Genomic DNA, 13,520 nt, shown 5'->3' with positions numbered 1-13,520 from the left:
GTCCATGGAGGAAATAAAGTGGACATAGCCCAGAATGTGCAAAGGGGGTTAGAGCAGGAGGGAGCCCACCTGCTGAGGGCTCACCTGGAAAGAAGTGTGAGCATGAAGAAGAAGAATGAAAGTTTCTCTGGTTAACTGTGATGGCCTCTACCCACTTTTTGATCTTTTTTTTTTTTTCCAGAGCAGAAGGGAGCACAATGCTTAACCATAGGAGATTTTTTTTTTTTAAGTGAAGTGAGAGAACCAGATCAGCCAATGGGAGTGTTCATGCCCAGACTGACATCCTTCATGTCTCTGGGATCAGGCACCTGCCCCTAAACACTTGCCATTAGGCAAATTCTGACATAAAGAACAAGGAGCGTCCCGTCTATTCCATATAGTTCCTAACAGGCTTCCTAGTCTCCTGTTTAAACCTCAGGGGCTGAGCAAAGATTGTTCCCCATACAACCAACCCAGCTGCATGAGAAAGAAAGAAAGATGCAGAAAACAAAGATAAATCACATAACAAAAGTTAACTCAAAAGATAAAATGCTTCAGAAAGATTCAAGACGGAGAATATGGGGAATTAAATTATCAGAGAAATTTTAAAAAAAAAAATTTGCCCAGAGATTTAAAGAGTCCATCAAATGCCACCAGATCTATATTCATTGAATGAAATTTCAGAACTTTGAAGAAAGATTCTCCAAATGCCCAAAGAGAAAAAAACAGATCAGCTACAAAGAAATTACAAATAAAACCAGTATCAGACTTCTCCTTGATCTCACTGTTACTAGGAAACATTGAAGTGAGGCCTTTATAGTGCTGTGGCAAAATTTCTAAACTAGAAACCGTAGCCAGGAAAGCTATCAACCCAGTGTGATGGTGGGGAAAAAAAATATATGTCAGATATTCAAAGATTCACACAAAAAAAATTCACTCTGAGGATGTCTCCTGAGGATGATAGACTAATATAAAAGCCCAAGTGAAAAGAAATTTCAGAATAGTAGCTGTATTAAAGACCCACAAAACAACTGGTATGAATTAAAAGAGGACATCAGCGTCTTCAAGGAGACGGGATGGGTTTTCAAGGAACACATCCAGTGTCAGTGATATGATGAGAACAGATATAAAATAAATGAAAGAAAGAAAGGAATTAGACATGCCCACTGTGTATATGGGGAAACCCACCCAAATAAGTCCTCATGCAAACATAAGGCAAATTAAAATGCACCGCAATTTTAACACGCAGCAATGTAATACTGAGAGAGAAGGAGGGAGAGACTTCATCTGATCCTGGTGACTCTGGAAGCATTCTCCTTGGAGTGGGGTGTAGTTTTGGGACCTATAGAGAAAACTGTAACTATAACTCTTATTCACTGCAGTGAAAAAAATATATAGTCATCAGTATAAAAGGGCTGTTTATTGATTTTCAATGTTCAGCATTAACCTGCAAACAGAACACAAAAGCCTTACTCATTTTTACACAACCTTGACAAGGTAAATAAAAAGTGCAGCAGGCTCTGGTGGTTGCATATGGCAGGAGAGAAGTACAAGAAAGGGCAAGAAGGACAATAACCCCGTCTCACAGCCAGGACCTGGGCCAGGATTTGGAACAAGCCATGAATGTCCTAGGTAAGGTTAAATAGGAAAACAATAAAAAGAGGGAATGGTGATTTTAAAACCTAGGAAAATCTTAAAAATCGAAATTAGAAGGGGGTAGTGTCATTTTCCTTTTTGCATCATCAATGTAAATTGTCTCTGGTTCTTATTCCCCCAAAGAACATGATCTTCATATTTAGAATTGTGAAGGTAGTCACCGAAAGAAATTAGAAATTACTTCAAAATATTCCTTCCAGTATTTGGGACTTGGTTGGGAAGAGAGGAGTTTGGAGACAGTTCTTTAAAAATGATTATTATGAGCTATTCTTCTCTATTTGATTCGTTGTCATGTGTATATATTATTTCGATTTTGAAGATCCTTGAACATTGGCCACATGGCAAGCATTGTGTTAAATACCAGACAGTTAAAGGTGACACCCGCCTTGCAGCAGAAACAGCTACAGAAACAAAAAAATGACCAGGACAAGGAAACCTTACTAGGTTGGGTTCGCGTAAACTGGGAGAAAGCAAGACAGAGCAGGGAACGGCGGCAGCTTGCTTCTCCACAGGAAAGTTCATGGTATGTTTGGCCAATTGATTGAAACTGTTGGTATAGAACCCTCAGAGAGATAAATTAAAAGAAGTGTTTAGGGCTTAGAGGCTTGGAGACTTGCCTTGGTTCCTTCACATAGATAACATTGTGGTCAGGCAGATAGAATTACTGACAGTTTGGAACTGCAAGAATCCTTAGAGAGACTCTATCCAATCTTGCATTTTATAAACAAAGGAAACTTGATAGTGGCGGAGCAAGGGCTGAATATCAGTCCTTCTGCTTCTGAGTTTGGTGCCCGATCAAAAGAGTTCCAGACTAAGACATTCCTCCAACAGGACATTGGTATTAGTCACATGTCTACCATGGGCCAGGCACTGTGCTGGCTTCTTGGTACATGCTCCTTAAGTTAACTCACAGCAGTCATAGAAGGTAGCCATATAAGGTAGACTATACCTACATTAAATTTGATCAAACTAAGATTTAGAAAGCTTAAATCATTTGTCTAAGTCCTATAGGACTGCAGAAAGACAGAGCCTGAATCTGAAAGACCCTATCTAACCTCTAGGTTCGTGGCCCTTGGCTGTAGGCTGGTGGTATATACCCTGCTGGTTGAGATGAGAGCAATATGTCCTTGTATTGTGACCAGAGGTAGAAATAATAGCTAGCTCATGCTTAATCATGGAACATATCAATGCAATCCAGTAATACAGGGAAATACCCATCCCAGCACCGAGCAAGCAAAGTCTCTCTGATCTGCCTCTCCACTCCCCCATGACCATCCTGAGTGAAGGTCTGGGTGCTGCCAGGCGATCCTTCTTAATTAGAAGGGACCCCAGGAGTCTTTGCACAGCCCCAAGCTATTCCGAGCAAAATAAACAGGAAACGGAAAAGAGGGAGAGGAGAGAGAAATCCTCACTGACTCTAAAAGATTTATACTGACAATATCCCAAGGAGCTTATGAAATGTATTTTTTTCCTTTTTTTTTCTTTTGGTGGAGGAAAACTGCTGATGAAAAGATAGCTCTCAACTATAGAGTTTCATTGAGAGTGAAAATACTTTAAGCTCAGTCTTTTATTGATAGTCCAGTTGCACAAAATAAAATTCATATAAACATCATCTCACATATTAGAACTGGAAAAATAATCCATCTTCCAGTCAGCTTTGAAAGAGTCCCATTATTGAGGTACTGCATTACTGAATTATAGAGACAGAATTTACATGCTTCCCACACCTGGGAATGAGGAGCATGAACACAGGAGGAGCTTCAAGCCTCAACATGCCAGCACCTTCAGCCTGATTGTTGAGGTCCTTTTGTGTGCTATGTGCACATCCATGCATGCTTGTCTTCTTCCTGAGATAAATGGAGGAACCCCCTTCATGTAGCCCACATTCTTTCTTTCAGCTACTCAAATAACTGCTGATTTCAACCCGAATTTCTACCAACTTGAAATTATTAGGGCCAAGTCTCAGTCTAGGGTATATCTGTTGCTCTCTTATGTGTAAATGACCACACAGGGCTTGGGACAGGACATCCTAACTTCATACCATAGCCCCAAAGAGTCCCGAGCAAGACTGTGCTACCAGAGATTCTCCAGGACCCTCACCTGCTCTGGACAGAGCAGAAAAGGAAACCCCAGTCATTGCCAGAAGCCATCGTCCAGCATGGCACGTTTCCTTATAACAGAAACACACCAAATCTCTGAGATTTGCTTTTAGTCACACCTTTGTCCTCCTGTGGACTGGTGGTAGAGGACGAAGTTGGGTAGATTATCTCTCCTCTTCTCCCCCGCTTCAGATCAGTCCTCTCTGATTATATCACCCTCCTGCTCAGAATTTGGGGCTCCCTATAATCCACAAAATAAAATGGAAATCTTCATCTGGGAATGACATGTTCTCTGTTCTGTTCCCACCACCTACCACCCCAGGCTTTCTCACTTCCCACTCTTCTCTCCACGTGTCCCCCTCTGCAGCAGAGCATTCTCTACCTTTATGTCTGTACCCCTCCTCTTCCCCTCCACTTGTGCATGCTGGTTCTGCCAATTTTTCTGTTTTCCTTCCCCTCTGAGATCTTGCTTGAAGGTCTTTTCTTGCTGAGTCTTACCACCTGGACTTGGGTTTCCTTCCTGGCACCTCCCAAGGTGTTTTAGCCACCTTTGTGTGATGACTTTATAATCTCTAATTCTGAGTACAGTTCTTGCAGCCATCTCTTGACCCCTACCAGACCTAGAGTCCCTTGAAGTCCAGAACTGTGACTGCTTCATATCTATTTTCCCATAGCAGAGCCTGTGCCTGAATGTTTGCTCAAAATAGGCATCCAATAAAAGGATTGTGAGAGCATAAAGATTAAGGCAGAGAGTGAATATGAATTCAGTCCAGGGTCCATCTGCTCTTGTTTCTCCCTAACTGCTCCTCTGAGTTTCTGAGTTTCACACCTTGGACCCAAGATATCATGGTCATATTTTAGGGGAAAGGACACAGTGTAATGATGAGGAAGACACCGGGGAAAGAACACTGCTCAGAATTCCAGAGACCTGGCATCTGGTCTTGACTTTTACAATAAGACTTCAGACAAATTGTTGCCCTGTTTTGAGTCTCCAGTCTGCCTCTCTAGAAATGCAAAGGGTTGTGTTCTATGATTTTTGCACTTCTAAGTCTGTGTCTTTAATCTCTTTCTTTCCTCTGTGCCCATGACAAGAACACCACCCTCCAATACCCCCAACACACACATGCACACACTGTAAATTAGGGATAGAATAAACCTTATTTACTGAGAGCATTTTTCAAATGCCCCTAAGCTATGTTGAAACTTCTCAACAGGTACAGAGAACCAACCCCAGCCCCTGGGTCCCAGAAACAGTCTTGTGCTCATCTTATCTTGATCCTAACCGGAGGTCACTTAGACCTACTCTGACACAATACCTTCTTCTTGGACGATGCCATGCTTCTGGCACAAATCCCTCTTTTGTCTGCATCACTCTTTGCCACAGGCTGTGAGGTCATTTGCTCGAATGGTAAATTGGGTTGTCTGTAGAAGAAAACCTCCGAATTGCATGGGACAGTGGTTTAAGAAGGCTGAGCGCTCATTAGCTGTTTTCCACTGGAGAAGGAGGGGATTACATGGAATAGATTTCCACTGCCGCAGAAGCAGAATCTATTGGTCCAAACCTTCCCTGTAGAAGTGGAGCAAGTAAAATTAACGCTTCAGAAGGAATGTCTGAAACAAGTGCACGGCGCTCTGCTGCTCTGCTGATGGTAATCTCTACAAATGTAGGTTTGTGGAGGTCATTTGGCCTGTGCCACTGGAACCAGGGTTGGCTTGTCCCACAGGAAAACTTGGCTATAGGCACAGCACTGGGGGGATTTGTAGGGAAACCTGTTACAAATCCACATGACTCATAGACACAGAACTGAAAGGGATCTTAAGAGATTATTGAGTTCGGCCAACATTTTTCACCCCATCTTATAAACAAGGAAACTGAAACCTGAGAAAGTAAATGCATTGCCCTAGATCACTCAGCCAGTAAGGGAAGGAGCAGGAGTTCTTTGAAAGACATGTTTTGTTCCTGTTTCACAGATGAAAAATTTGAAGACATAGAGCTAGTAAGTAGCAGAGCTGAGGTTAGACCCTCAACCTGACTCGTTTTAAAGCCTACTGAGGAAATTGCTGTCCCACTACATCAGGTCATAATAGTTGCAAAAAAAAGAAAAGAAAAGAAATCAGCAAAGAAAGGAGAGAGCAGTGTGTGCAAAGAAGGTGAGAAAGATCTCTAGCATCTCTGACGTTGGATGCTTTTGATCTCTGGGTCCTCCCACAGAGCTGCTGTTGGTTCTTCTGCTTGGAAACATCTGCAGATTCACTTTTCCTGTCTCTTTCCAGGCTCCTTCCTCCTCCTCAACACCTCAGCAGACTCCAAGCACACCATCCTGAGCCCCTGGATGAGGAGCAGCAGTGAGCACTGCACGCTGGCTGTCTCGGTGCACAGGCACCTGCAGCCATCTGGGAGGTATGTCGCCCAGCTGCTGCCCCACAATGAGGCTGGAAGAGAGATTCTCCTGGTACCCACTCCTGGGAAGCATGGGTAAGTCCTTCCACTGTCCCAAACTGATTTTATAAAAGGCAATTTGGTTTTTGGCTGCAAATTTCCAGACTCAGTGACATCTACTTAAAACTCACAATTGTCCTTTAATAGGTAGGTCCAGATTGAACCATTACTGCTAATATCCCCTGGGTAATGTCTTAGGCATTGATCTGTGGGTCCCTCTGACCGCCCTTGGCTAGTGGTCCTTCCAGAGGCCAGAGGACCAGCTGTCAGAGTGGCCATTTAATGTGTAGATGTTAAAGATATTCATTTCCCAAAGCCCAGATGGAGCCAAGAAGAAAATGGCTAAAGAGAATGTTAAATGGCTGAAATTAAAATAATTTAATATGCTAGGAACTAGGTTTTACCAGCAGAACTTGGACAGGAAGGGAAAAGAAAGACTACTGTGGCCACCCAAGAGGTCCTACAGGGGTGTAGGAGAATTAGTTAGGGATAGCACACCAGCACCGATTCAGTAGAGATTTGAACAGAGCTTTGTACTAGAACCTCTGAGGCACACACAACCATAAAGTTACACCCAGTGCCTATGACAGCAAAATCCTCTGATCTCTCTGGAGGTCTCACTTTCTCAGAGATCTATCAGATCTCTACAGGGAGTGACATGGAAAATCAAACTCCATTCATTTCATAATTATAAATACCATCTAAGTCTCCAGCTTCCAGGGGCCCCAAATTTGATAACTGTGTAATCAAATGGTAAAGGATCCTTCTTTGTGACATGTCTATAGGAGGAAGAGCCCATATTTGTAGTTATACTTAGACTTGGCTTCATTCTTTAAAAAAATATCTTTTCAGAGGGGTCCCAGCTGAATAATGACTGTTACCCATCCTCCATTCTCCTGGTGTGCAGGAGGAGGGGAGTCCAGCCTATTGCTTTGCCAATAAGGCCATGTGATCTTCTTGGGAGTTTCTTGGCAGTCTGCTCCCCACTCCCCACCACTGACCTGTCTATTCAGTTGTGCTTGGAAGAACTATAAGGGACTGAAATCCCAGAAGGAAGGACATTTTGGTGTCAGGAAGGATGTTCTCCTCATACCTAAATTCACATCCTTCCTCTTGCCTTTGAAATACCTCTTTGCCCGGGGAAAAGTGCCTCTTGCTCTATAAACCAGCAATCAGAAGTGCCAGGTAGCTGGGCTCCCCACTGTTTTGGATGTGCTGTTCTCTGATGCTTTCCAGTGAGAAACGCATGGGCAGGGCCTGCAGTGGCCTCTGCTGTGGTCCCATCCTAAAGGTATTTGCCCAGCTTCAGGAGCTGTGTGTTGACTTCTGCACTCCTGGTTCCCTCGCCACCCAGCCAAGCAGAGACAGGAAGCACTGGCTGTTCCAGGCTGCTGTTCTAGGCTGCTGAGCCTGCAGACAGTCCTTTGTGGTGTTGTGTGGGTGAGACAGGGAATTACTGATGTCACAGGGTGAGCGGAGTTACAGACCACCCTGAAAGGCAGGCTGAGAATGTCCAGGAGTGTGAGAGGAGTTGTGCCAGGACATTTCAGCACCTTCTGAACGGCAGTGCCATTCTGTGCAGCAGTCAGGGAGAGAGTAGCTCCTTCTTGGGTATAACTAGCCATAGGGTCTTGCAAAGGGTTTTCTCCTCTTTATCTTCCTGTACTGATAACTATTAGGTAGACCCCATTTATCATATGAGAAAACTGAGAAATAGATAGTGCCATGGTCCAAACTGGATTCTGGGTCTCTTCTCTTTTCATTTGTGCTATTTTCAGACAAATTAAAACCTCTCAGCAGGATGAGCCCAGGGGCATGTGGCACTAGTGCCTTTGGGTACTACCTTCCCTCCACAGGTGGTGAGAACTAGGAGACTTCTCCACCATGGTATAAGCAGGCCATGAACTTCACACTGAGGCTGCCATGGCCACCAGCCTCAGGGTCCACCTGGCTGGCCAGTGAATCCTCTTCCCGAGGTGACTTTTCCATTATCACAGGGGCTGGCCTGCCCTCTGGAGGGTGTCAGTTGATGCAGGAGAGAGGGAGCAGGATTACACTGGGGTGAATCCAGGGACCCAGGGCTTTACCTGGGGCTGCCAAGACTTCTACAGGCGCTTTGTCATAGGCCCAGGCTCTCGAATCTCAAGTACAGAGATGTTCTCCCCTAACTCTGGCAGACCCATCTTGGAGTTTAGTGAGCAGGAATGATTCCAAATTCAAATTAAAGATCAATGTGGCGAGGGTGGAAGGTGGCTGCTGCAGGGATAATCAATAGCCTGCTCACCGCATCGAGGATCTCTGCTCCCCTGGGCATCTTGGCAAGCGGCAAGACACGAGGCACTTACCCAGCAAATCAAAGAGCTCTGGGTATTTGTATAAAGTTAGACCAGGCTTATTTTAGCCTCATGTTGTTGACATTTGGGGCAGAACAATTCCTTTGTCGGGGGCTGTCCTGTGCAGATTTGCCTAACATTCCAGGTTTCCATCCAACTGGATGCCAACAGCAACTCTCCCAGGTGTGACAATCAAAAACACCTCCAGGCATTGTCAGATGTCCCCTGAGAGGCAAAATCACCCCGTGGAGAACCACTGAGTTAGATGGAACATTTTAGAGCTGGGAAGAACAATGGAATTTGCCTGGTTCATTCTTCTCAGTTTATAAGTGTAGGGACTAAGGACCAGGAGGGGAAGGGACTTGCTCCGAGTCCCATTATAAGTCTCATTTTTTGGTAGCTGAGTGCCTGGAGTCTTACATTTGTGTTTATGTGCCAATCACTGTAGTAGGTGCTGGATTACAAAGACACATAAGGCCCAGGCCCTACCCTTGAGTAATAATATCCATTGCTGACATTTATTTAGCACTTCCTAGATGCATTGCCGCTTGCTGCTGTGCACATTAGATGCTTTTTCTTATTTAAGAGTCACATCACAATGAACTAGATTATTATTACCCATTTTACAGATGGGGAAGCTCAGTGAGTCCAAATAACCTACCCAAGGTCACAAGTTAGACAGGCTGGAGGGGTTCAGGACCAGCCAACCAAACTTCAGACTAATTTTACACATTGCTATAAGAGCCAAATTAGGCCATTATAGTATAGCAGAAAAAAAATCATAGCAGAAAATATGAATAGAAAGTCCTAAATCTAAATCTTAACTCACTGTTCAGTTGTCAGTTCAATAAATAATCATTTATTGAGGACTTTCTATTTGCTAGGACAATAGAGGTGCCAGGTATACAAAAGGTCAACCCCTCTATCAAGATTGTTCTGTGGCTTTAGGCAAACCCCATTCCCTCTAAAGCCTCAATTTCCCTGACTGTAAAGTGAGAATAACGATGCTGGCCCTGCCCCCATACTATTATGGGATCAATGTAATAAAGGATAAATAATTTTGCACAGTCCAAGTATAATGCAGACATACAAGGAGCTGTTATTGAAGATTCCAATGGGCTTTGCTCTGCTTAGACTTTGTGATCATGAGGGACTGAGATTTCTCTGCTTTCTGATTATAAGTCACTGCCAGCATACAGAATCCAGTGGTTTCCCTCAGTCAAAACTCACTCCCTTTAATGTCAGCGATGACCTCAGCAGCATGATGCTCAGAGCAGCAAGGGGGACACAGTGATATCCTGGTGATGTTGACTGTGATGATTCCAAGTGGTGCTGGCTTCCTCTCATAACAGGAAATGGTGGTTTGGGGACCAGTCATTAGACAGCAGCACTCAGTGTTTGTAGTTGGAAGGGAGGAAGTTGTAATAGGAAAGCCATCAGGGGAGATCCTGACTCAGAGGAGTGGGCTGAGGAATGCCAAGTCAGACGCAACCAAGTCCCCAGAAACTCCTGAGTCGTGAGCTTGCTGGGGCGACTCTGGGAGCAGCAGCAGGGAAAGGCAGGCCGGGGGACACAGCAGCTACTCCCTTCCAAGTGGCCTGGAAAGCAGCACAGGGTACGGGGTCTAATGATTCACAGAGTATGAGCAACTGTGTCTGCCAAGGCGGGATGGCTTCAGCAGGCTGCTCCCAGGGGACAGGAAGACTGAGCCGAGTGCTCACTCTGAGCACTGTTCATCGGCCTCACCAAGTGCTGAGCCTGCTCATCGGCCCCACCAGAAGGACTGCAGCAGCAAGGAAACAGAAAGCAGGGCTGTCAGTCAGCCCAGACCTGGCTGGCCACACCGTCAAACAGGCATAGGACATCATAGCTAGAAATGAGTGGCCACAAAGTCCCCATGAATTGAATGAATGTGATAATACCTATTTAATATGGTGAGATGTAAGATGGCAGAAGGAAAATGGCTCACATTATGCCCGACGAGCAGGTGCTTAATAAATGCTACATCCTTTTCAGTTCATATATTCTTTTCACAACCGTGGACTGAGTGCCTTCCATGGAATAGGTGCCAAAAGATGACACAGCTGAAACATGGTCACAGCTTTCAAAGAGCATCCGGTCCATTAGGGAAGACACAGCAAAATAGCAATAGCACATGCTCATGCTGATGTTTTTAAATGGAGGCCCAGAAATATTAAGACGTTGAGCTAAGATCAGCAGCAGGCACCACGAGCATGGGTAGCCTAGCTCCAGCCTCTGCCAAGTGAGTGGCCACTGCACCAAGCTGCCATCCTCATATGCTTTAGAAAGATCAATCCAGGGGTGATTGGCTGTGTGACATCGGTGCCCTTCTGAGTGCAAGCTTGAGGGTTGATGTTTGGGGCCATCTAAGCACGTGGCTTTCTCCTGCAGCTGGGGGTATCTGGGGACTTTATTATGTGTGACCAGAACCACACAGTGTGTGGTGGGAAGAACTGGGTCCTGAGGGGACAGAAGTTGCCAACCGCTCAAATTACTAATATTCAAACAAGATGCTTTATATCTAAAGGATTTGGTGGCACTTGTGCTGCAGCCATCTGTCCCAAGTGAATAAAAACCTGGGTCTGGGCTGGGAACCCACGTAGCTGTCAACCCTTATTTAAACCAGTCAGTTCTGACCAAAGATGGGGCTTTATAACCAGCAACAATGCTAATGGGAGGCGTGCCAGCGTAATGTCATCCAAACAGAGATCCATCTGTGGGCGGCAGGAGGTGCGGTTTGAGTCTTGACTTCACAGCTGATTCGCAGCAGGCTGTGAGCAACCAGACCCCTTCCCGGTGTCTGGCTTCTCAAGTGGCAAATGCTCTGTTTCCTTCCTCCACCCCTGCAATGCCAGCTACCCCTTCTCCAGATGCCACCTAGGACTGGCGCAGCAGGACATTTTTCTCTCCACCTCTCTGCCTCTGACTGCCCTTCTACCCTAAGGATAAATAGGGTGACTTCGGCAGGCTGAGTGAGGGGTGGTCTCAAGGTAGGGCTCGGTGGAGACATACCAGAGGCATTTGCTTCTGAAAAGATACCTGACTGCTTTTCCCAAGCTGTGGTGGATTTCACTTGAGACCTCCCGGGGCCATGTGGCAAGTCTGGCCTGAGCAGGGAACTCCGAGTTCAGCATTCCGCCAAAGTTCTCCCCGAATCCTGCCTGCATGATGAACGGGCTCAGGAATTTTTTTAAAAAGGTGATCATTTATTGAAATTGATGCCCTCGAGTGGCAGTGTCACAATGATTTAATTTCAGGCCCAGCTTTTTCTTACTTTCAAAGTCATTCATAGTGTCAGCTTCTCTCTTTTTCCCCTTGGTCTGAATAACACACTAATAAATATACAATAAGGGCTTTAATGTCTAGGTGATTTACACTAAAAAGAGAAAGCCATTCAAAGGCTTTAAAGATAATTTTTAAAAGCCTTAAAACTCACACCCGGGCTTGTCAGGGCCATATTTCCCGGATACCCTGTTATAGGAACAGTTGTGTGACTGAGTTCTCAGAGCCCAGGTGATGATGAGACTCAGGTGCTAAGTGCTTCTGGAGCTTGGGGCATCTCTGAATGTCTGTGAGCCTCAGCTTTCTTATCTGTGAAATGGTAATAATTGTATGACCTCATTGGGTCATCATGAGGATTATGTTGGAAAACATGCAGATCAGGTGCTAACGTGTCCCCCACATCCCTGGCTGTCCCTTGGGGGGGGGGGGGTTAGGATGCCCAGGATTGTGCAGAGTAGGCATAAAGAGAGCCGAGATTAGGAATAACACATGCTCCTCACTCTTGAAGTGACCACTTGTGTTCTCTAAGAGGGATCCCAAAGTACCAGTCCCACTGACTGCTCCCAGTTTTGCCATATTCCTTGCCATGGTGAGTGGTCATATTGAAATAATTTCTGAAGTGCTAGTCCTCTTTGGGGGAACTTGATCTTCTGCCATTAACATGGTAGGTCTCAAGCTTTAGTGGTACAAATCAGTCACTGATTTTATAAAATTCTATGGCTAATCCCATTCTGAGCTCTTCTGATTTTATTCGTCTTGGCATGGACATGAGCATATGAATTTTTAGAAGGCTCTGAGGGAATTGTGGCATGCATCAAAAGTTAAGAATTATGGCTAACATCTCCGTTGCATTGGTTGGTCATGTAAGCTGGTGGCTTTCTATAACCCTTTACTAAGCTCTGAGTAGGAAAGTGGAAAGGAAACCTTGGAAATATGAGCTAAAGCAATGAGCAGGGTGGACAGTCATTTTTCTGCCACTCATGGTTGGACAGGCTAGTAACAAGGCTGTTTGACCCTGACCTTATCCTGGGGTAGCTGGGGTGTATGTAAGTCTATGAATGTGACTGGTCTTCACTGGTGCGTATACTCACAATACTTCTGTTATTCTGAGTCCAAAAGGACTATGGCTGTTGAGGCCATAAGAGATTGAGAAGAATACAGCATAGACTAGAGAGAAGCCAGAAAGTCTCCATCCTACCCACCGATCCCCTTTGTACTTCAGAATGTCGGCTGTTGACTCTCCTTTAGATCCAGGTAGACAGCAGAGCCTCAGTCCTCCTGTCCATCCTGAGTGTCTAATGCAATGTCGGGGTACCAGCTGGGTCACATCCACTAACCCATTTCATCTTCCCTCAAATCTGAGTCCCACATATCTTTCTCCTCATTTTACAGATGAGTTAACTGAATCTCAGAGAGGTTTCGTGATTTGTCCATAGTCGTGGGCAGCACAGGGGAACACAGATTCTTCTTGGCTCCATATTCTCTCCCCATGGCATTTCCCCAAGAGGGCTTCACAGGTAAACCCTGGCACCATGCTGGGCTCTGAGGAAACTGAGAGCTGTTCTCATTCATCATGAAAAGCTCTTTTCAAGGACACTCATCTGACATTTGGCCATCAAATCCTGGCCACAAACCTTGAGGGTAGAGACCTTGGCTTGTATATATTATATATATATTTAAATTTCTCACAGCATCTAGTACAGGGCCTTT

At 45.1% G+C, this 13,520-nt stretch overlaps 1 protein-coding gene across 1 annotated transcript in view; it reads left to right on the top strand.

Moving 5' to 3' along the window:
• Window positions 1–13,520, top strand: part of Alk (ALK receptor tyrosine kinase) — a 668,653-nt gene that overhangs the window by 350,094 nt on the left and 305,039 nt on the right. The window contains exon 4 of the mRNA XM_058578442.1: window positions 6,009–6,210. Within this exon, the coding sequence (XP_058434425.1) occupies window positions 6,009–6,210 (202 nt within the window). The remainder of the gene's footprint in view (window positions 1–6,008; window positions 6,211–13,520) is intronic.

The sequence above is a fragment of the Marmota monax genome, unplaced genomic scaffold (assembly GCF_021218885.2).
Source record: "Marmota monax isolate L192 unplaced genomic scaffold, Marmota_monax_Labrador192_F-V1.1 WCK01_AAM20220418_F8-fsc00010, whole genome shotgun sequence".
In the NCBI taxonomy this organism is placed as follows: domain Eukaryota; kingdom Metazoa; phylum Chordata; class Mammalia; order Rodentia; family Sciuridae; genus Marmota; species Marmota monax.
Note: the sequence above shows the minus strand (reverse complement) of the source record. Positions and strands in the feature narration are given on the sequence as shown.